This window comes from Cnephaeus nilssonii (genome assembly GCF_951640355.1).
Source record: "Cnephaeus nilssonii genome assembly, chromosome: 10".
In the NCBI taxonomy this organism is placed as follows: Eukaryota; Metazoa; Chordata; class Mammalia; order Chiroptera; family Vespertilionidae; genus Cnephaeus; species Cnephaeus nilssonii.
Window position 1 is genome coordinate 48421807 of NC_137081.1, and position 21991 is coordinate 48443797.

At 43.0% G+C, this 21991-nt stretch overlaps 1 protein-coding gene across 2 annotated transcripts in view; it reads left to right on the plus strand.

The window, feature by feature from the left end:
• Positions 1-21991, plus strand: part of STK39 (serine/threonine kinase 39) — a 274586-nt gene that overhangs the window by 153913 nt on the left and 98682 nt on the right. For both annotated transcript variants that reach the window (XM_079783234.1, XM_079783235.1), the window contains exons 11-14: positions 5932-6054; positions 6157-6186; positions 17275-17337; positions 19095-19162. In XM_079783234.1, the coding sequence (XP_079639360.1) occupies positions 5932-6054; positions 6157-6186; positions 17275-17337; positions 19095-19162 (284 nt within the window). The remainder of the gene's footprint in view (positions 1-5931; positions 6055-6156; positions 6187-17274; positions 17338-19094; positions 19163-21991) is intronic.

Sequence of the window (21991 nt, forward strand, 5' to 3'; positions counted from 1 at the left end):
TTAACAATGGGCTCTCCTGAGCCAGTGTGAGCCAGCATGGAAGTGTTAAGACAGACAACACAGGAGAAGTGTCAGAATGAGGCTGGGTGGAGCCTTAACACATGGATTGGAAATGGTGAGCTAGAAATCCATCAGGCATTCATATCGAAAAGAGCATTGGAAAACAAGACTGAGAGATGAAGTTTCTAAGGTCATCAGGTCAAATGAGCGAGGGGAGGGCATGGAGAGTGTGTTCACGCGGGAGATAGTGCCTAGTGAGCTACGAGCAGCCTGTTTGTGGTCAAGACTGAGAACAAGGAACAGGAGGAGAGAGAAGTAGGAGGAGAAACATACGAACACAGGTTTGGAGAGAGTGTGAAGTAAAAGAATGGGATTCAGCTGTGTCTATAAGATAGCTTTGTGGCAACTATGCAATTGTGAAGTCATTAAATCCTGGGGAATATGAGAGAGAAGTTTTGGTGGCCTGTGGGGAACAGGGAATATTTTATGTGAGTGAGGATGGGCTGAGGAAGTGAGGGCAGAAATAAGGGCTGCTCTTTAGAAAAAGGTTGACAGGGAAATGACAGAGTGACTGCTCAAGAAGCACATCCGCTCCCCACCCCACCCCCTTCTGTGAATAGAAGTATAAAAGAGAATTAAACATGGCTATGCTATGATGGATGGAGAGGAGTCAGGGCCTGGCTGTCAGTGTCTTGAAGAAATAAATGAGGAGCACAGCCAGACACATTGGTCTTTAAAGGAGAAGGAATCCAGTTTCCTTACACACTGGAGGGAAACAGGCTAGGAGCGGGGAGAGCGTGAGGAAGCTTATTAGGAAGAGAAGGGTTGGGTATAAGTTGGTGCTCTCATGTGGAGTTATTCGGAGTGATTGGGGCCGGTGAGATGGGGCTCTGTGAGTAACAGAGGCAGAGGTTAGCGGTGGAGAGGTGGGGTCAGACCGCTGGTCTCACTTCCTAGCACTGTCTCTCCCAGCTGTATGAGCGTGAGCCATGCCTCAGTATTCCCTCTGAAAAATAGGGTGATAAAATTATTGTCAGCTCTCAGGGCTACCGAGGTTACATTAGCCAATATATTTCAAGTGCTCAGAGTGTGGTTAACTATTGTTCTATTGACAACTGCTGGTATTTTGGCCTGGGGAGAGGAACAAGCTAACAGTGATTGACAGTGTTGTCTAGCACAGTGTTTCTCACACCTGCACAAGGATGTGAGTCACCTGGGGATCTTGCTAAAAGGAAGATTAGAAATCAGTGGGTTTAGGGTGGGTGGGGCCCACGAGTCAGCATTTCTAACAAGCTCCCAGGTGACGTTGTGGCTGCTGGTCCAGGGCCTACCCTTGGAGTGGCAGGGTTGCAGCAGTGCTAATGCCCCAACTAGGAGTGGCCAGTGGCCATCCGTAATGGCTCCAGGCACGAGGCTGTTCTCCACGCAGAGTGGATGTTTGGGCTTTCCTCCCAGCTGTCGATTGGACGGGCCAGGGCGCAGGGGCGTGGGGCCCTAATAAGTGCCGCGTCAGGAGTCAGCTGTGAGCCCCAGACCTTGAGTGACAGGGGTGAGGCCAGCAGGGGCGGATGGGAGAGGCAGACGAGGACCCAGGGCCGCGGAGCACGGTGAGGCCAGGCAGTAGGTGTGGGGCGGAGGTGCCAGAGGTGGTGGTCGTGGCGGCAAGATACGGGACAGCACGGTGTTTACTACTGGAACCTCACTGGGTCTTCTTTTGTTTTTAAAATTTTGATGATTTAGGAAACTTTGTTTGCTTGGCAGTGCCATTATAAACAGCAGTTGGTTAGAGACATGTTTTGTACTTCTGGTGAGTAGAATGCCTGATGAGAGAAGTTACTGGGTGCTGTTTGCTGTTTCCTGGGTCAGTTGGGTTCAGGCTGCAGTCAGGCATGCGGTCTGTCCGTCTGTCTAACCAGTGGGGAAGCGGGGTGCAGGCTTCCCAGTGCCAGGGACAGCCATTCCGGGGAGATTCCGAAGTCCCACCTCCAGGGAGAAGTGAAGGTGGCAGTGGAGCTGCTGGGGGCTGCCTGGGGGGGGGGGGGGGGCAGGGGGGGCATGGTGGGCGGGCGTGACTGGACACATGCCACCACATTTTGGTTGGTACGTCTGTTTTCTGTCTTTCTGGGACCCGCAGTAAAATCTTTAAACAAACAATAAAGAAATCACACTTACCCCTCGTTTAGAGTGTATTAGGGAAACGTGCTTCCATTTCTAACATTTAACACCCAGCATCTGCTCATTCTCTCACATTCTCCTTCAAATCCTGCTTCCTCTTCTGGGGTCAGGGACAGGACGCTCCAGTTCAGAGGGGCACCATTGGGGAAGACTGGTCAGACCACGCCGTGACTGTTTGCCTCACCTCTGCCACTGTCCCCATTGGGCTGCTCCACCCTAGCTCTGCCTCTGACCTCTGACCCCGAGGCCACCAGCCAGGGAACTACAGGTTCCTCTGTGTGTCTCAGCCTGACTTTTTTTCTTGGGTGAATCAGGATCCTGTTTGTAAAATCATTTCTTTAGTGGATTTTCATAAAGGTACTGTTTTGAGAAAGGGAAGAAATATTACTTTCCTTTTCAGATATACATAGAATTGTTCAGTTGTATTTGATTCCCAGTGTTGGGAATAAATGTTACTCCACATAAGACTTTTCTAACCTCAGTATTGCCAGCTGTGACCACAGGAGTTGGTGGGTTTGTGAATATCACAATTAAGCTTATTTCTCCGAGAGTCATTGGAATGTGTGTGTGTGTGTGTGTGTGTATAAATTCTTTATTGTTTAAAGTATTACATGAGTCTCCTTTTTCTCCCCATTGACCTCTCCCCCGCCACCCCCTCCCCCAAGCACAAGTCCTCACCACCCTACTGTCTGTGTCCATTGGTTTTGCTCATATGCATGCATACAAGTCCTTTGGTTGATCTCTTACCCCCTCACTCCCCGCCTTCCCTCATAGGTTGTACAGTCTGTTCGAAGCTTCTATATGGATTATATTTTTAAAGTCAGAGAGATAAAAATGCATTCTACCACCTGTTTCTTGGTTTTACTAAGTAAATAATAAAGAACAATGTAAAGATAATGCGGAGTCCTGAGGGTGAAAACCTCCCTTCGCCTTATTGTAGGGATTGGGGGGAATAGCAGCATTTACACATCTTGTTTTGAAGTTTTTATTTGTAGAATATTCTTCAGTTCCTAAATAAGAACCCCATTTGTTAAACTATGTGCAACTTAGTGTCCTTGGTTCTAAAAGGTAGTATTTGTTTCCTGTCCTCCCTATAAATGCCCTGCAAGGATATAACTTTGTTGAATTGCTTTCCCGTCTCTTCAGTAGAGGCCAGTATCACATAAACACACAATGAGGCCTGGGTGTCAGATTGTGCAGCAAGTTTTTCCCCTTCCAGTAAACTGAGAGGACATTCTAATGAACAAGTTTGCATTCTTAGTCTTGCTATTGTTTTGCCATTTTTTATGCTACATAGACTCTTGAATGTTCTTTGTCTTAATTTCTACATTTATTTGTTCAACCAATATTTATTGTTTAAAGGTCCGAACAAACTTGTATTCTTATTCTTGTTATGTGGATATTTTATGCTACATAGATTTTTGAATGTTCTTTGCCTTAATTTCTACATTTATTTTTTCAACCAGTATTTATTACTTAAAGGTCCATGCCACCATCTCTTTCAGTGTTCGAGCCTAGACATTTTGCTTTATCTTTCTCTCTTCCAGCAAATAAAACCAAGAGGGAGACAGCCAGGGTTCTAAAATAACATAGAAGTAAAAGATGGCTATTTTATTGTCTGTAGTTGGATCCTGCTTGTAGAAAGGGAACTGACAGATCTTATGCACAGAGAGGAAAAGGAGCATAAACTCAATTTCAGGATATGAGGTTGCACTGTCTTTGAGTATTTTCAGAAAAGAGAGATGTACTTAGTATCATCTTTTAGATGAGTACTTGAAGAATACTAATTCATTAACCATGCTTGGGTTTACAATTTCAGTAAAAGGAGCTTTGTTCTGTTTCTAAAACACAATTATACTGTTTTCTCACTGTTCAGTTAATTCGTTTTGTGATAGGTGTGGCTTTAAATTCTTCCTTTTAAATGTAGTCATTAACAGATCTTCCTCTATATTGCGCTCATGATTAGTGTTGTTAAGAAAATAACTAATTTTATTATATATGTCAACAGAAAATTATTTTCTCTTCTCCTCTCCGTTTCTTTGTAGCTTTAAAATGAACAATCTGTTCTGAAAATACTGAAGTGCATTTCAGCACTTTTTCTGCCGTACTTTGCCAGCATCTTTATAAGCACCATTAAAATCACTATAATTAGAATAAGACTTTTCAGTGACTCAAAATGCAAGTGGAAAAAAATAACTTATGCCAAGCTCAGAAGGGGTTTCGCTAAGTGCTGTTTCGAAGGAGAGTTTGTTTAAAAAAATTTTTGGTGTGAAGAAAAAGCTCTTTCTCTTTTTCTTTTTAAATTGAGCATAACTATTGGCAGTTACGAATAAGGACTTTTTTACTTGCTTTTTAACTTTTTTTTTTTTTCAACTTCTTTGTTGGAACTCAAATCTTCTAGACAAGCGGTCAGGTTACTTTTGCAGGTTCCACATGGCAATGCCTTAAAATCAGAGCCAGCCCTGAGCCTGCGTTGTGTATGACCTCCCATGGATGGGACATGTGTCAATGCTTACTTTACATGTAAGTTCTGTGGGTTTCCTCTCCGGATTAGTGAAGCTCACATGAAATTACTAAGTAGTTTCTATTATGGGAAAAAGCCTTTCTTCAGATTCATAGTCTTTCAACGTCTTCACAGGACATTTTTAGACAGCTTCTTTTTCACAGTTCTTCAATGGCATAAGAAGACTCTCTCATTAGAATGGGAGTCTGAAGACTTTTTTTCTTGCCTGTATTTTGCGCTTGTAGCTATGGTCGTGGGCCACTTTTCATCTGTAAAATGAGGGGTTGGACTAAACAGTCTCCAAGGTCCCTTTCCACCTGAAGTTTCTCTGAATCAGTGGATCACTGGCTGTTATGGTCGCATTGTGTTCATCTGCTGCATTGCTCTATTTAATTACAGCTCAGTCCATTTATTTTATATTTTAAGGCAAATGGCTTTGGTCAGAAGCTCATCATTCTCAGTCATCCTATCCTTTTAAAAGTTTTGCTTTTTCAACCACAAAGACATTTGGAAAGCATGCCCCATGGATTATATCTCTACCCTAGTTTTTTTTTTTCTTCTTTTTTTTTTCTAAAGGAAATGCAGAAGACTGATTGTAATCTCTTTAGGTTATCTGGTATGGCTGATTATTATCTTGCTGTGTTCTAGCAGTCTCAGAGTCTCAAGGTGTGTTAAGAATAGTCTGATGCTGTTTTGTTTTGCTGAAGTAAGTTGAGCAGAATCCGGGGAAAACATGCATGAGGTCAGGTTCTGAGAAAGAGCAAGGTGGCAGCAGAGGGTATTTGCTTTTCTTACTTAGGTTTTAGATCGCTGATGCCTCTAGTCTCGTAGCTTCATTAGGCTGCCTGCGTCCTGGTCTTCTCTCAGTCAGCAGTCTACTGCTTGCATGCATTCCTTAGGCAGTTTGGAAGTGCACCATGTGGCTTTTTATGTGTGGTAATTAATAAAGTGCTAATCTAAGCAAAAGCTAAAAATGAACTTGATCCTTAATGGCCGATGCGTGTGATATTCTTCCAAAATATTTTGTTCTACACGTTTACGGTAAAGCATTTCAAGAACACAGTATCTTCAGAAAGAGGATGAGTGTGGGGTCTGGAGGCTGTGTAGTGTGTCTGGGTATTAACTGCTGGTGATCCCTGAATTCATAACCACTTAGCTTATTTTCCGGGTAGGTGTATGCCATGTCACCCAGGTAGCAACACCAGGAAGCACACATTGGAGTAGTGAAGAATTGTTATTTTTTTCCTATTCAGGTAAGAAGAGTTCCTGGGTCAAGTGGTCACCTTCATAAAACCGAAGACGGTGACTGGGAGTGGAGTGACGACGAGATGGATGAAAAAAGTGAAGAGGGGAAAGCAGCTTTTTCTCAAGAAAAGGTACATGGCATTGATGATGATTAGCTCACCTGTGTCAATTTCATTTTTGTGGTATTTTTTTTGTGTGTATATATATTAATAAATACATCATTGTTTTTACAGTCACGAAGAGTAAAAGAAGAAAATCCTGAGGTGAGTGGTGGTTCTTTATTGACTTTTAGTTTTTTTTGCTATTTCATTCTCTGCCCTCCCCGCCCCACCCCTGAAGTATCAGCGTTTGTTCCACTTGAGGAAGAGACTTCAAAATACTATTCTCATGCAGTTGTAGAAAAAAAGAAAATGGACATGGCCTTTGCATGTCCCCATTCTGTTTGAGTTCCTTTTGAGCTGTATAAACTGGGGCAGGTCACTTTACTCTCTCAGCCTCAGTTTCCTCCTCTGTCAAAGGGGATGATCACAATGCTTGTAAAGTTGCCCTGAGGATTATTGATGAAATCACCTGCAAAAAGCACTCTGGAGTCCTTAGCACCGACTAGTATCACAATTAATCCTAACTCTTGGTATTACTGTCAATTAGAAAACATAGTAGGCATACAGGAAAAATTTCTTTTCGATTTATAGTTTAAAGTAAGATATTAAGATCGTTAGCAACTCTAGGTTCAATCTGTTGGTCTTGATTTTTAAATCTCCTGGATAACTAAGTAGGCAAGGAACACTGTTTTATCAGCTTCCCTTTGAGACTTGGTCATCTTTTGATTAACTCACTTCCTCCAGCTGGTTAATTATCCTAATACCTAATGACTAATTACAACCATAGTTCAAAGGATGTGTGCTATTTCTCCTAGAGGAAATTTGAGCATATTTAAATGGCCCAGATATTTTACAGTCCTAGTAATTAATGTGTACCTTGGTAAATTCTCATTAAGGCAACAGAAGACTCCGGGTTATAAGTGAGTCCATCCCAACTTTTTAAAATTAGCAGACATTTTTTTTTTTTTTTTATTAAATGGAATAAATCTTATTCCACTTTAAAGGGCAATAGGCAGCTGGGCCTTCTAACAGCATCAGAACTACAAGCCACACCTTCCCCTGTTATTGTCCCCTCCTTCTGTTTTCTTCTCATCCTCATGTCACACCAATAGGCCTTATCAAAGGACTTTTCAGTCTGCTGGCTTCCTCTGGGTTACTCTCTTTCAGATCCTGTTTCCTCCTAGCTTATGAATTTATCTTTCCATTTTATACATGAAATACAAGGTTTAATCAAGGAAGTTATCCCATGAGTTAGTGAGGGTGGTGATGAACTCTACAATAGGACACATTCACTACACAGATGTGCTGGGCATTTAGGAATGATCTTAACCAGGTATCATGAATTCTGCCCTCTTCTTGACCACTTTCCTATTTTATCTAGAATAAAATAGTCAAGGTTTTTCATCTATTTTTAAGAGTACCTCTAATAAAATGGTCCGTTTCACTAACAAATAGGACAAACAACATAATTCAAATAGCACCATAGATGCAAAAAGCATTCATTATTGCTTCACTACAGGATATCCTCATTGGATTATAGTCACTGCATCCATCCTTACTAGGTCAGACTTGTTCTTCCTTACTAGGTCTGACTGATGTGTTGTTTGGATAGTAGTATCTTTTGGGCAGGAATATTTTCTGCATAGACAGGAGAGAGTAATGTACAGCATGCTTTCCATTGATCAGGTATTACTGTCGACCTTCTTGCGTGGGGTTTGAAAGTCTTAGGCACTTCACTCTATCCAGACTCATTTGATGTGCCAGAGGCATACGGCTGTTCCTATACTGGTTTACAGTGAAAGAAGCATGTAGATGGGTTTCTTATTTCTGTGAAAGGATGCAGGTGTGTGAATATAGCACTCCCACCAAATCCTAGAAATACAGCCCACCTGCTGTTGGCAGCTTCTCAGGCCAGTGTTTGTGGGAGGTGGCGTTTCTGTTTCTTGAACTGTGTCATGAGCAGCGACAATGAGGGTTCCTATGTCCTTTCAGCTTTTAATTGAAGCAGGCCCCTGGTCTGCCAACCCCAAATCACTTTGAGTGAGCAGAGCAGAAAGTATTTTATTCACCCATTACAGAGGGAATTAAACTTGTTGAACATGTAATTATTCAATGAATATATATGTATATATGTATGTATATACGTACACACACACTCATGCCCGTTGTTGTAGTAGGTGTTGGGGAAACATCAGATAGAAAAACAGAGTGCAGTTTCTGTCCTTGTGGAGCCGACATTCTAATGGGAATAAACGGTAATAATAACCTTCATAAATACATAAATTATGTGGTTTCTTCCCATGGAATAGGAATAATGGGGGGGGGGGATAGAAAGGGTGGAGGTACAGGTAGTGTGGTAGAGGGTTGTAATTTTAAGTGGGTTGGTCAAGGTAGGCCTTCTGGAGAAGGGACACAGAGTAAAGACGTGTGAAAGCTTTGAAAGGCTTCAGTAGAATGAAGCTACAAAAAGGCCACTTTTTTCTTGCTCCTCTCGCCCCTGTGACTGTCACTTCTTTCCACAGAGGTTATCAGTTTGTAGTGTTTTCTTCCAGACCTTTTTCTGCTCATTCACATGCAAATATGTACATAAAGAAATCCAGCATATTATTTTAAAAACATGGATGGGATTGTAAAAACTAAAAAAAAATAAATAAAAATTATATATATATATATATATATATATATATATATATATATATATATATATATATGTGTGTGTGTGTGTGTGTGTGTGTGTGTGTGTGTGTTTAACTTGCCTATGTCTTTACATTTTCCACATTAGTTGCTGAAGATCTACCTCTTTAACTATCCTATATAATAAAGAGGTAATATGCAAATTGACCATCACTCCAACACACAAGATGGCTGCCCCCATGTGGACACAAGATGGCCACCACAAGATGGCCTGCAGGGGAGGGCAGTTGGGGTGACCATGCCAGCAAAGAGGACAGTTGGGAGCGACCAGGCCTGCAGGGGAAGTCAGATGGGGGGGACCAGGCCTGCAGGGGAGGGCAGTTGGGGGCAACCGGGCTGGCAGGGGAGGGCAGTTGGGGGGGACCAGGCCTGCAGGAGAGGGCAGTTGGGAGGGACAAGGCCTGCAGGGGAGGGCAGTTGGGGGCAACCAGGCCTGCAGGGGATGGCAGTTAGGGGCAATCGGGCCAGCAGGGGAGTAGTTAGGCGTCGATCAGGCTGGCAGGGCAGTGGTTAGGGGGTGATCAGGCTGGCAGGCAGAAGTGATTAGGGGCAATCAGGCAGGCAAGCAGGCAAGTGGTTGGGAGCCAGCAGTCCTGGATTGTGAGAGAGATGTCCCAGATTGGAGAGGGTGCAGGCTGGGCTGAGGAACACCTGCCCCCCGTGCACGAATTTCGTGCACCGGGCCTCTAGTAATAAATAATATGAATGGATTGAAATGGTTTGTTTAACCATTTCCTTCTTGGTGAGTGAGCATTTAAGCTGCTATTACAAACTGCTTTCCGTTGCCATTTTTGTGTATGCTTTTTGAGGGGCACATATGCTAGTCAAGGTATGTAGAGTTGTGCTTCCTTTGTTGGAAGTGTCTGCAGATTTTGAATTCTTTATAGTTGCTATCAAATATAAAAATATTTTAGTTTAAATATATTATAATTTTACTTATCAATTATCTATCTTACCTTATAATAGACAAATATGCAAATTGACCGCACCTTTGCTACGCCCAAGCCACGCCCACTAACCAAGCCACGCCCACCAGGAAACCCTTGCAGGGACGTTGGGGTGTGGCGGAGCCCAAGGCCGGGAAAGCCTCGGGCGGAGGCTTTCCCGGCCTTGGGCACCAGTGGGGAGCCTGCACTGATCGCAGGAAACCACTGGGGGTCGGCTCCTGCGATCGGTAGCAGGGACGCTGGGTGCTGCCGAGCCCAAGGCCACCGCCTGGGGCCAAGCCCCGACCCTGAAAAAGGCAGAAGGCGGTGGCCACAGCCAAGGCCTGGGTCCCTGGTGCTGGCAGAAAACTGGTGCAGGCAGCCAGGTGAATGAAGGTCTATTGCACGAATCTTCATGCAAACGGGCTACTAGTATATATATAAAAGCCTAAGCGATCATTGCAACTGAACAGATGACCAAACAGGCTGCATGGGGTGACCAGGCCGACAGGGGTGTCAGTGAGGGGCGACTAAATGGCTGAGCAGCAGGCTACGTGGGGTGACCAGGCCAGCAGGGGGGTGGGCAGTTAGGGGGCGACTAGGCTGGCGGAGGGGCAGTTGGGGGTGACCAGGCCAGCAGGGGGGACAGTTAGGGGCAATCAGGCAGGCAGGCAGGTGAGCAGTTAGGAGCCAGTGGTCCTGGATTGGAGAGGGTGCAGGCTGGGCTGAGGGGGGGACCCCCCCCCATGCACAAATTTCATGCACCAGGCCTCTAGTATCTCAATAAAGCTGGAGGTGGGGGGAGAAGATGTAGCAATGTATACAGTCACTGAATTGTACCTTATTCCTTTAAACATCTTTAGTGGGGGGTGGGGATGCTTATCTGTGCCAAATGGTACATTTAAATGCCATATTGTTTACATTTTATAAGCTTTTCAATAGTATTTGTCACTTAAATTGCAGTTTAGTGTTTTACTTGCCTGTAAGCCACTAATGGGCTGGGATGTTTTGAGTTTTTTTTCATATTTGTACTAGAGGCCCAGTGCACAGATTCATGCACCAATGGGGTCCCTCGGCCTGGCCTACGCCTCTCACAATTCAGGACCCCTCAGGGGATGTTGGATTGCCAGTTTCTGCCTGATCCCCACAGGCCAGGCCAAGGGACCCCATCGGTGCATGAATCTGTGCACCAGGCTTCTAGTATGCATATAAGATCTTTTGTTAATCTCTTCCCGCCCTCTCCCCTCCCCCTCCCCTCTCCCCTCTCCCCTCTGAGATTCAACAGTCTGTTCCATCTTTCCATGCCTGTGCGTTGAACGTCTGCCTCCCTGGTGGTCAGTGTGCATCATAGAGAATGGTTGAACGGTCGAATGGTTACTTAGTCTTTTATATATATACTAGAGGCCTGGTGCACGGGAGTGGAGGGGGTGTCCCTCAGCCCAGCCTGCACCCTCTCCAATCTGGGACCCCTCAAGGGATGTCTGACTGCCCGTTTAGGGATCAGGCCTAAACGGACAGTCGGACATCCCTCTCACAATCCAGGACTGCTGGCTCCCAACTGCTCGCCTGCCTGCCTTCCTGATTGCTCCTAACTCCTTCTGCCTGCCAGCCTGATCACCCCCTAACCACTCCCCTGCCAGCCTGATTGCTCCTAACTGCCCTCCTCTGCCAGCCTGGTCACCCCTAACTGCCCTCCCCTGCAGGCTTGATCGCCCCCAACTGCCCTCCCTTGCAGGCCTGGTCCCTCCCAACTGCCCTCCCCTGCAGGCTTGATCGCCCCCAGCTGCCCTCCCTTGCAGGCCTGGTCCCTCCCAACTGCCTTCCCCTGCTGGCCATCTTGTGGCAGCCATCTTGTGTCCACATGGGGGCAGCCATCTTTGACCACATGGGGGCAGCCATCTTGTGTGTTGGAGTGATAGTCAATTTGCATATTACTCTTTTATTAGATAGGATATTCCCTTAGTATCTACTAGATACTGCATACATGTTTACTGGAGACATCAGTACCCACACAATGAAATACAGACATTGATAAGTGTATGAATAGGCCTATTGTATTTATTAGTACGTCAGAAATGGAGGGAAAGATCAGAAGATGTTATGTAATCTAGGTGACATGCAGAAAAAGTCACCAGCTTCAGATAGAGTAAGAGGCCACACTAAAGGCAGGATATTTTAGAAATGCCAACTTGGGAGGGGCTGTTTGGCTTCCTGGAAAGTATCAGGCAGGGGAATATCCAGGTAATACAGTATTAGTCGGAGAGGTTGGGGTGGGGTGTCTGTCAGAGGGACACTGGGTAGTGCCTGGTACTGGGTCATATTTGGATCCCTACCTCCAAGAGAATTTCCAGTATAAACTGTAAAGTTCTAGTGTTACATTGCTTATCTTGAGATTTGTAGCCAAACCCATTGAAAAATTGGTCCTGTGTTTTCATGCGATTTTTTAGAAATAGCCTTACAAAGAATGCCATCAACTAGTAATTCATAGTTTGCAGCAAGTAGATAATTTATAAATTCATATGCATTTCATTTATCTTATTCCACGTGAATGGTGGAAGCCAGTGGAGACTACAGATTAGTAATATAACAGTAATATTAAAGTTAGTTAATTGAACAATATCAATGCGTGCCTGATTTTTACATGGAGCTGTATTAGGCCTTGTGAGAATTATACAAAAGAAGAGAGCTTGCTCTAGAAACTTCTCATCTCTTTGAGGGGTAAGGTGGGGGGATTAGCTTTCTTAGGTAGGGTTTTCTAGCTTAAAAAGCATCATAGCTTATATAAAATGTTTCAACTATTGTCCCATGATTGATCTTTTTGACCAGTGATTTTGGAATCCTTTTTTTTTTTTTTTTTTGGTCAGAGTCTGTAATAATCAGTATGTAACTGTTTTATGATTTTGGGGGGAGTCAGTTTTGCTTTATATCTGAATCTTCCATATAAAAGTGAAATTGACTTTATCTTTATTTTTTTAATATTTTATTGATTTTTTTACTGAGAGGAAGGGAGAGGGATGGAGAGTTAGAAACATCGATGAGAGAGAAACATCGATCAGCTGCCTCCTGCACACCTCCTACTGGGGATGTGCCCGCAACCAAGGTACATGCCCTTGACCAGAATCGAACCCGGGACCCTTCAGTCCGCAGGCCGACACTCTATCCACTGAGCCAAACCGGTTAGGGCGACTTTATCTTTAAATTCACAGTTTCTTTTGGTTTCATTTAACCGAGGAGGGCATTTGCAAGGCTTCCATTACAGAAACATGCTTTTTATAGCAGCCCCTCCATTAGGGGCATGAAAAACAATGGTACCCAACCCTGGCTCCACGACAGAAAAACAGAAAGCTTTAAAATTGTGGATGCCTAGGCCCAGCCCTAAGATTATGATTTGGTAGTTTAGGGTGATGTACAGATTTTTTAAATGTTGCTCACATGGTTCTGCTATGTAGCTGGGATCAAGGACCACTGACTAGGAAAAAATGTGCCAATCTCTGTTAATCCAAAAGTCCAGATTGGAATTTAGGAATTGTGTGCTCAAAATTCCTGAAGATCTGTTTTAAACCTGTCTATCCGAAATCTCAACAACAAAAAGGAAAAGAAAAAAAAGATGTTTCAGAAATCCCTTGGAAAAGTTGTCCTTATTTAATCAAGTGTAATGAAGCCAGGTGGAAAGGTTTGTTGATTGAAACCTGTAGGGCCCACAAGAGTTATATATGTATGTATATGTGTGTGTGTATATATATCTATGTGTGTGTGTATATATATATATATATGTGTGTGTGTGTGTGTGTGTGTGTGTATACATATACATATATATATATATATACTAGAGGCCCAGTGCATGATTTAATCATGCACCTGATGCACCAGCAGGCTGACTGTCCGCCGGTGCACCAGGCCTTCCGAAAGCCTCCGGTGTGGCGGAGGCTTTCGAAAGGCCTTGTGCCGGAGCAGACAGCCGGCCAGCCCCCCCGCTTTGGCTTTTGATCGCCGGGGAGCTGGCTGGCTGTCCGCCGGTGCACCAGGCCTTCCGAAAGCCTCCGGCGCAGCCATGACACAGACGCTGAGCTCGCGGCGCCAGTGGCGCCGCGAGCTCAGCGTCCTGCTGGCCCAATCAGCTACCCCAGCCACCCTGAGTCCCGCCCCCTGCGCCTCCTGCTGGCCCAATCGTGGGCGTAGCAGAGTGATGGTAATTTACATATTACCATTTTATTATGTAGGATATTCTTTATATATATATATATATATATATATATATATATATATATATATACTTTATATATGTATATATAGTGGCCTCAACAACAGAAATTTATTTTCTCACAATTCTGGAGGCTAGAAGTCCAAGATCAAGGTGTGTTTGCAGGTATGGTTTCTTCTGAGACCACTGCTTGGTTTGCAGATAGCTGTCTTCTGTATGTGTCCTCACAAGGTATTTCCTTTGTGAGTGCTAAAAATAAAGGACCTTTAGGTTGGGCCCAAATCAAATCTGAATGGTGGCCTTATAAGAAGAGGAAATTTGGACACACAAGAGAAACTAGTGCTATGTGTGCACAAGAGGCATATTGGCCCGGCCAGTGGTTGAGCATCGACCTATGAACCAGGAGGTCACAGTTCGATTCCCAGTCAGGGTACATGCTGGGTTGCTGGCTTGATCCCCAATAGGGGCCATGAAGGCACAGCTGATCAGTGATTTTCATCACTGATGTTTCTGTCTGTTCCTCTCCCTTCTTTTCTCTGAAATCAATAAAAACATATATATATTTTTAAAGAGGCATATTGAAGAATTTTGTTATAGTCTAGGCTACGTTAATTGTGCAAATGTTCTGTTTCCCAACTCTGACATTTTTTTTCTGAGGAGAAAATGCATTTGGTGTGGATTTAGGTTGAGTTAATTTTACTAGAGATTAGTCACAATGTGAGAGCTACATTTATTGTGTATATTACTCCATTGAGCGACATGCCTGATGATTATTAAAACTGTCTTAGCTTTAAAAAAGTTTTTTCTGATGACATCATGTTTTCCAAGTGCCTATTAGCTCTCATACATGTTTTTACATATATCTCCATTTGTAGATAGAGGGAAAGATTTGATTTCTCCCTCCAAATTTATTATACTTAGCCTTTGAAATCACAGACAGTTTTAGCTAGATACTTTTATCATACCACGTTTTTTAAAGGCCTTCTTATTGCAGGTAACTGACTTTCCAACTAGTGAGAAAACTTAGATTTGTGACCAGAAAACTTCTGTATTTCTGAAAATCATTATCTTATGGAAAAATTCTATTTTTTTAAATATATATATATATATATATAAAATTATTTCAGAGAGGAAGGGAGATAGATAGAAACATCAATAATGAGAGAGAATCATTGATTGGATGCTTCCTGCATGCCCCCCACTAGAGGGGGGGTGGGAATTGAGCCTGCAACCCGGGCATGTACCCTGGCCAGAATCGAACCTGGGACCCTTTAGTCCGCAGGCTGGCGCTCTGTCCACTGAGCCAAACTGGCTAGGGCTGGAATAATTTTAGATTTATGGGAAATTTGTAAAGGTCTACGTAGTCCAGAGTTTCCATACACTCCTCACCCAGGTTCCTCCCCTGCATTAATTTCTCATGTGACCCTGGTCTGCTTGTGGCAACTGAGAAGCCAACAGTGCTGCATTACCATCAATTACCCACAGACCATTCATAGTTCACTCATTTGCCCACTACGTCCTTTCTCTGCCCCAGGATCAACTCCAGAAAAACAGATTGCATTTAGCCACAGTCATTTTAAAATAGAAACCAAAAACAGTAGGCAGAGCTCTCTGAAAAATTGGAAAGCAGACCTTGTCCCTTTCTTCTCTTCATTCCAGGACCTTTTCCTGTTTCCAGGGCGGTGTCCAATATTAATCTATTATTCTCCCTTCCCCCCTATCAAAATACCATTCTCTCAAATGTGCTTCTTATAAGCAAATTGTTTAACAGCAAAAGAATTCCAATAGACAGATTCATTTTATATTGTTGATGAATGGCAGCTGCTTAACATGTTAGCTTTCTTGTACATGTAAAAATGTGTGCCTAAAAGGCATGCCCTAAACAGACAGAATGGAGTTTGTAATGGTGAAGTTTGGGGGGCTGTAGGTGGTTGCCAAGGAAGACGTTTGTATGGGGAACGCCCCTCTCCACCACTCCTGGGCAGCTCTGCACATGTTCAGAGGGTCAGAGCGGTCTCCCACATTGCTCACAAACCAGGGAGAGTCTCAGGCTGGCTCCTTCCTTACATGTGTGGTTACATCTGCACAGGGAGTGCGGGTACAGAGTGCATGCGGCTCCAGCTCCCAGGAATAGAGGGCTCCTCCGGGGAAAGAGAAGTTGTCACCTCTAGTAAATGCCACTAAGGTTTTCCAGATTACAGTGGTTCTCTGACTAAAGGCGGGAGATTCTGGAAGCACTGATGTGCCTTTTAGTTGTACCTCAAACCTTAATGAAGACTATGGGCTCAGCCTGAACGATTCTTGACAAGAAATCATTTGGTGCAGGCGCAATCCCTCTGGCTGGTTAAGGGACACAGATAATTTGTTCTTCTAATGTAGTCATTCCCCTCCTCCCCAAAAAATTTAGTATGAAAAGTGTCAAAAATATAGGAACATGGGAAGTGTGTTACAGTGAACATGCACATATCTATCACCTGGGTCCTACCACTATATTTGCTTAATCACGTGTACATATATCTATTCATCCATCAGTCTATCTTCATTTTGTGATGCATTTCAAAGCAAATTTGCAGACATCCACCCGCTTTCTCCTGTTACTTTATTACTCACATACTTATTTTTGAGAAAGCACAGAGAGCAGGAATTTTATGCCCTTAACCTTTAGAAAACTCTTGGTACAAAGAATTTCTGCTGAGTTCTGATTATTTTAGAATTGATAGTAAGTTTAGAAATGGAAACTCCCTTTTCGTCCTTTTTCATTGCTGTTTCTCTTGGAGTTTATTTTGGTCTTTCAATTTCTGTTCAGGGCAGAGTTAACAAAAGTAGGGCTTGATGCTAAAATATCTTGGGTATCACATTAGGGCCGGGTTTCCAACGTTGAGAGAAAAATAGAACCTATCACTGTGGCATTCCTGTTTCCGAAAATGTTTGAAAAACCTAACTATCCCTTTATGTTTTTGAAACCCAGTGAATAAGTTGCTCAAAGTAATCATGAATGGGGTGGGTTTTACTAGTCTTAACATCCTTTCATTAGGAGGCCCTTAACTTTAAATGAAATTATAGGATAAGAAAAAATGGTCCTAGGCATTTTTCTGTTACCGAGTTTAAAATAGTCCATGCCTTTCACTTCAGCACAGTGGTTCTTTAAAAGCATTTGGGTGAGTCGGGGCACTTCTTAAAGATACAGTTCTTTCCTGTCTCCATGAAATTCTGAATTAGTCTGGGTGCAGCTCAGAAATCTTTGATATGTGTCCCAGGTAATTCCAATGCAGAGAGCAAAAGGACCACACGTTGGGAAATACTGCTTTAAAATTACCTAGGTTATTTAAAGTGTTTGTCTCTGATAATCGAGACTTCGTGCAGCCACACACTGGCCCTACTGTCTCATTTTGGTTTTCTTAATTGCTGTAACGGTGACTCTCTTAACAGATGGCGGTGAACGCCAGCGGCATACCCGAGCAGATACAGTCCCTTTCTATGCAGGACTCCCAGGTATGTTTCTCCGCCAGTCATTTATGTCTAAGATGCTCTGTGAATAGAGTTTTTAAAGAAAAACTAACACTTGAGAAGGATGGATAATTTCAGGGTAGTGCTTCCAAATCAGGGGCCTGTAAACTCTTTTTGTTTAATGGGTATGGAGAAAAGAATACTGTCACTATTGACCATGATTTTCAGGGCCTCCAACCTTTAAATGATGGGTTCAAGAGCAAGAATTGAATGCCAGACTGCCTCTGAAATTGCTGGTACTGTGTGAAATAAGAAAAGGAAAGAAAATGACTCACCATTCTGTTAGATTCCAGCCACAAAACACTGTAGTTAATTGATACTTTTCTTCTTTGTTCCTGGTTGGATTTCTATAACCTGTTTTCATAATTCTTTTATCATTGAATTTTATGGGCCAATTTATCTCTGCAACTTGCCTTATAAAAACAATAGTTCAGTGCCCATGAGATGCATTTGTATTGAGTGTTATATGACACAAGATGTGTGCCACGAGCTGGCTTGGGTGCTAGTGAAGGGTGATGACCTGTCAGCGGACAGGGAGCCAGAGTGCAGGTGCCCATCCGGTTTTGCTGCATAATTAATGGGCAAGCCCTCTGCGCTCAAACTGGTTATTCGATCAAGCCCTAATCGCTTTAGCAACCACAAGTCCCCGCCCCCCTCCCCCCCCCCCCCCCGCGCCCCAAGTCTGCATATTCCATTTGAATTCGTTTCTAGCCTACCTGATCTGTGTTTGATGAATTAGTTGTATACTGAGGAGACAGTGAGATTTCATGGTTGCAGGAAGCAACCATTTCATGTTTGAGGTCAGATATCTAGTCCTTGCCCTTATTTTATAGCTGAGGAAGCAAAGATCTGCAGTGGTTAAGTGGCTCCTGAAGGTTGCACTACTGGCTAGCGCAGAGGCAGGGTTCAGTGTAGGTCTTCACACTATCAGGCAACTCAGTAAAACACCTGGAGATAAAAATGGAGGGGTGGGTTGAACGATGAAAGGCAAGTCAGGCATAATAATGAGTCAGAAGGCAAAGCGAGTAAACAGGAGAAGGCATTAGGATAACTAGGGATGTATAACGTGATGTAGGTTAGGCCTTATTTTCATATATACTATTTTGTTCTCCCAGAAACCTTTTGAGGCAGGTATCTGATCCCCATTTTGTAAATGGAAAAATCGGTTCAGAGAATGACTTGCCCACAGTTACATAGCTGGTCAGTGGCAGAGCCAAGGCTTGACTTGAAATTCCTTATTTTTCTACTCTAACAGGAGGGTCTACTCATGTGCAGGGATTGACAGGAGGAGGGGTAGGCTGTGTAGTGGAGGCGTCATGACTGGTGATCTGTATTCAAGGTGAGGAAGGCACAAAAGATAAACAGTGGCCCAATCCACTGGTTCCACCTTCCTCTGCATCCTGAGGTTTCAGGTGCCCAAACAAATCTCTGTGCATCCCCACGGCCCAGTGGGGAACAGTCCATGGCCCTGGTTGCCAGGTGCCCCATTAGATGGCTGAGCCGCCGCCTTTGGACTTATTGTAATTTATACCAATTGTTTGTAGGGCTCATGCTACGATAAAATATCAGTGGTCACAATCGACCTCTGCACAGAGGTGATCTGTGGCTAAATAAGACCAGCACGGGTAAAGATGTAGTTTTGAAATTTCCAGAAAGAAAAGGATGTACGAATCAAGGGATGTCATGATTTCATTTGTCTGTTTCCTGAGTTTATGACACTGTTTGCTGTTTTGTTTTTAAAGGGCCTGCCCAACGCTAATGAGGACTACAGAGAAGGTTCTTGCGCTGTGAACCTGGTTTTAAGATTAAGGTAAGTAATATTGTTGTTCACTTTGCAGTGCTTTTCCTGTAGTACAATATTCTCATCTCCTTCATTAACTTTTCATAGCATTAGCATAAAGTAAGACTGCTAACTTCCTTGATTTCCCGGAGCAGCCAGTGTATGCTGTGTTCCCAGGACTAATTGCTCTCTTCTGGTTGCTTACTAAGAAACAGCAAGAAAGCAGAGCGCCATCTGAGTGTGTCTGCAGGCGCAATGCACCCTTCATTAAGTTTTCTTTTCCTTGCCTTTTCATTCTCGGGTTTTTCTTTTTCTTTTTTACAATGCGAGATCACAGTAAGAGACTTTTAATGAGTTTCTTTCACACTTCAGCAGCCGGTCTCTGTCAGAAATAAACCATGCTTGTACTACAAGTGGCCTGTTCAGAACATTCTTCAGTGGCAGGTTTGATCAGCCACTGTGGAGAAATGACAGATCTATTTTGAAATGGATACAAATATGGTGCCGGGCAGTAGAGTCCTTGTATCTAGTGTGAATGAAAGCTCCTTCTGTGTCAAGGATTTTTAAATTTTAAGGTCCATGTTCTTTGTTAAGAATTTGGTGTCTCGGGACAAAAGAAATGCACTTAAACTTAATTGTAAAGAGCTGAATTTACCAGGTAAATCAGAATACAGGCACATTTTTAGAAGGTGTCTTAACATAAGTTATACACATTCTCCTTTGACAAACACATAAAGCGCATGGCTAATGGGCCATTTTCAGAGCTGTGGCTGTAAAAAGCAGGTTCATTGTCAAGGTTCGTTTCCAGCCCTCTGCGTTATCGTGGTCCGTCAGGGCAGATTATCGTTGCCATACTCATCCCTTCCTTCTGACGGCCGTTCACAACCTGCAGCGCAATTTCTCATCCTTACCGGGGACTCTCACAACCCTTGGTGTAATTTAACTCAGAGTTGATTTCCCAAGAAATCAAGAAGTGAAATTACCACAAGACTGTTTTCCTTATAAAGTAGCCTTGCTTATGAGTTACAATTAGTGTATTTTGCGAACCCTGAATAATGAAATAGCTCTTTCCCTTCTTATTTGACTTTGGAACCAGGTACTCCTGTCATTTATTTGTCACTTGTTCATTTATTCATTCAGTCCACCCGTATTCATGAGAAACCCATGCTGAGCTGGGCTCAGTGTTTGTCATTGAGATGCAGAGGTGAGGAGACGGTGAAGGTCACGGTCTAGTCCACTGAGTGTGCGGTGTTGGAAGTGACCTTTAGAATCCAGTCATCCAGTCTCCTACTTGGTTCATGCAGGAACCTTTTCTTTAGTGTCCCTTTTCTTTATTTACCCAGCCTCTGCACATCCTTCAGCTCACTGTTTTCCCAGGACCACCCCCATGAACATGAAAAGCTTTCATTGTGATAGTTCATCTTTCTCCTGAAGATTCAGCTGACCCTCCTGTTCGGGATTCTTATGGGCTCAAATTTTGGCCCTCAGAACAACTCTCAGACTCTCTGGATAAAAGTCTCCTGAAGAGTGTGTTAAAATGAATGTTTTTACCCTTACCTTCAAATATTGTTTTGCGCTAGGTACTAGAACAATATAGGACTAATTCATTTCCTCATTTTTCTGAAAGCCATTTGTATATTTGCAAGGCTTGTTCTTCTCTTTTCTCAGGCAAAACAGTGCATGGAACTTCAGTCATGCATGCTTCTCATAATATGGTTAGTTCTCTGTCCCCCTCATAATCCTGGATGTTCAACTTTATTGACATTTAGTCCACACCTGCTTTTGTTACCTTTTCCCTCTTGGATCTAGGGGGTGGTTTTCCTGAGTTTGTGGCTTATTTCACTACTCCTACAGGATGCTCTATGAAGAAATAAGTAATGAAACAGTGTGTATGGAATCTGCCTATTATATATACACACAAACACACCTTTTTTTGAAATCACAAGGAACATTAACGTTAAAGGTTCTAAGAAAAGTCTTATAGGAAAGGTATTTATTTACTCTCAATCCTATTTGACCTCAAATTCTTTTCATGCAATTGTTTTCCGTTTAACATTGTCCCTTTTAAATGTCGCACCTGCATTTACATACAGGCCTCATCATGTGGTCTGAGCAGGCTGAATACAGTAGTAAGATCATGTGATTTTTTTTTTACAAATCACAAGCTATATTTTTCCTAAATCAGGCCAAGTTTTCATTGCCTTTTGAAATATCCATGTACCGTGGCAAATTATCATGACCTAATAAAACTCAGACTAAACCTGATTTTGATTTTTTCATTTGAAGTTCTATCAAGACTAATTCTGAACTGCAACATGTGTTTTAACATTCTCTGTCTTAACATTATCACTATAATAATGAATCTGTTGGTTTTGATTCATTGCTTGCCCACCATACATTTCACTCTTGATTGTCAATGTGTCGTATTAGTTACAGTATTTGGTTTATCATATTGGCAAGTGATGATATCCAATCTTTGACATCTTTATCCAAAACATTGATAAACATGTTCAGTAGTTCAAATAGGATAGAGCCTCTGGCATCTGTTAGAAACTGCTCACTGTCTTAAATGACTTTCAATAATTGCCTAGTATTTTATGATATAGTTGCTCAACCAGAACCAAATCCTATTGATTCCCCTGCCTTTTAGTGAATGTTAACTATTCAGAAGGATGTCATAAAAGGATCCATTGGAAGTGGTGCTGAAATTAAGACATACTATAACGATGGTATTTTCCTGAATCTAACCACCTAGAATCATCTTCACAATATGGGAATGATTTTTATTTTATTTTCAGCGAACACTTGTTTGTATACATTTGTATGCAATTGTTTGTATACATCTCCCCCCTATAGTTT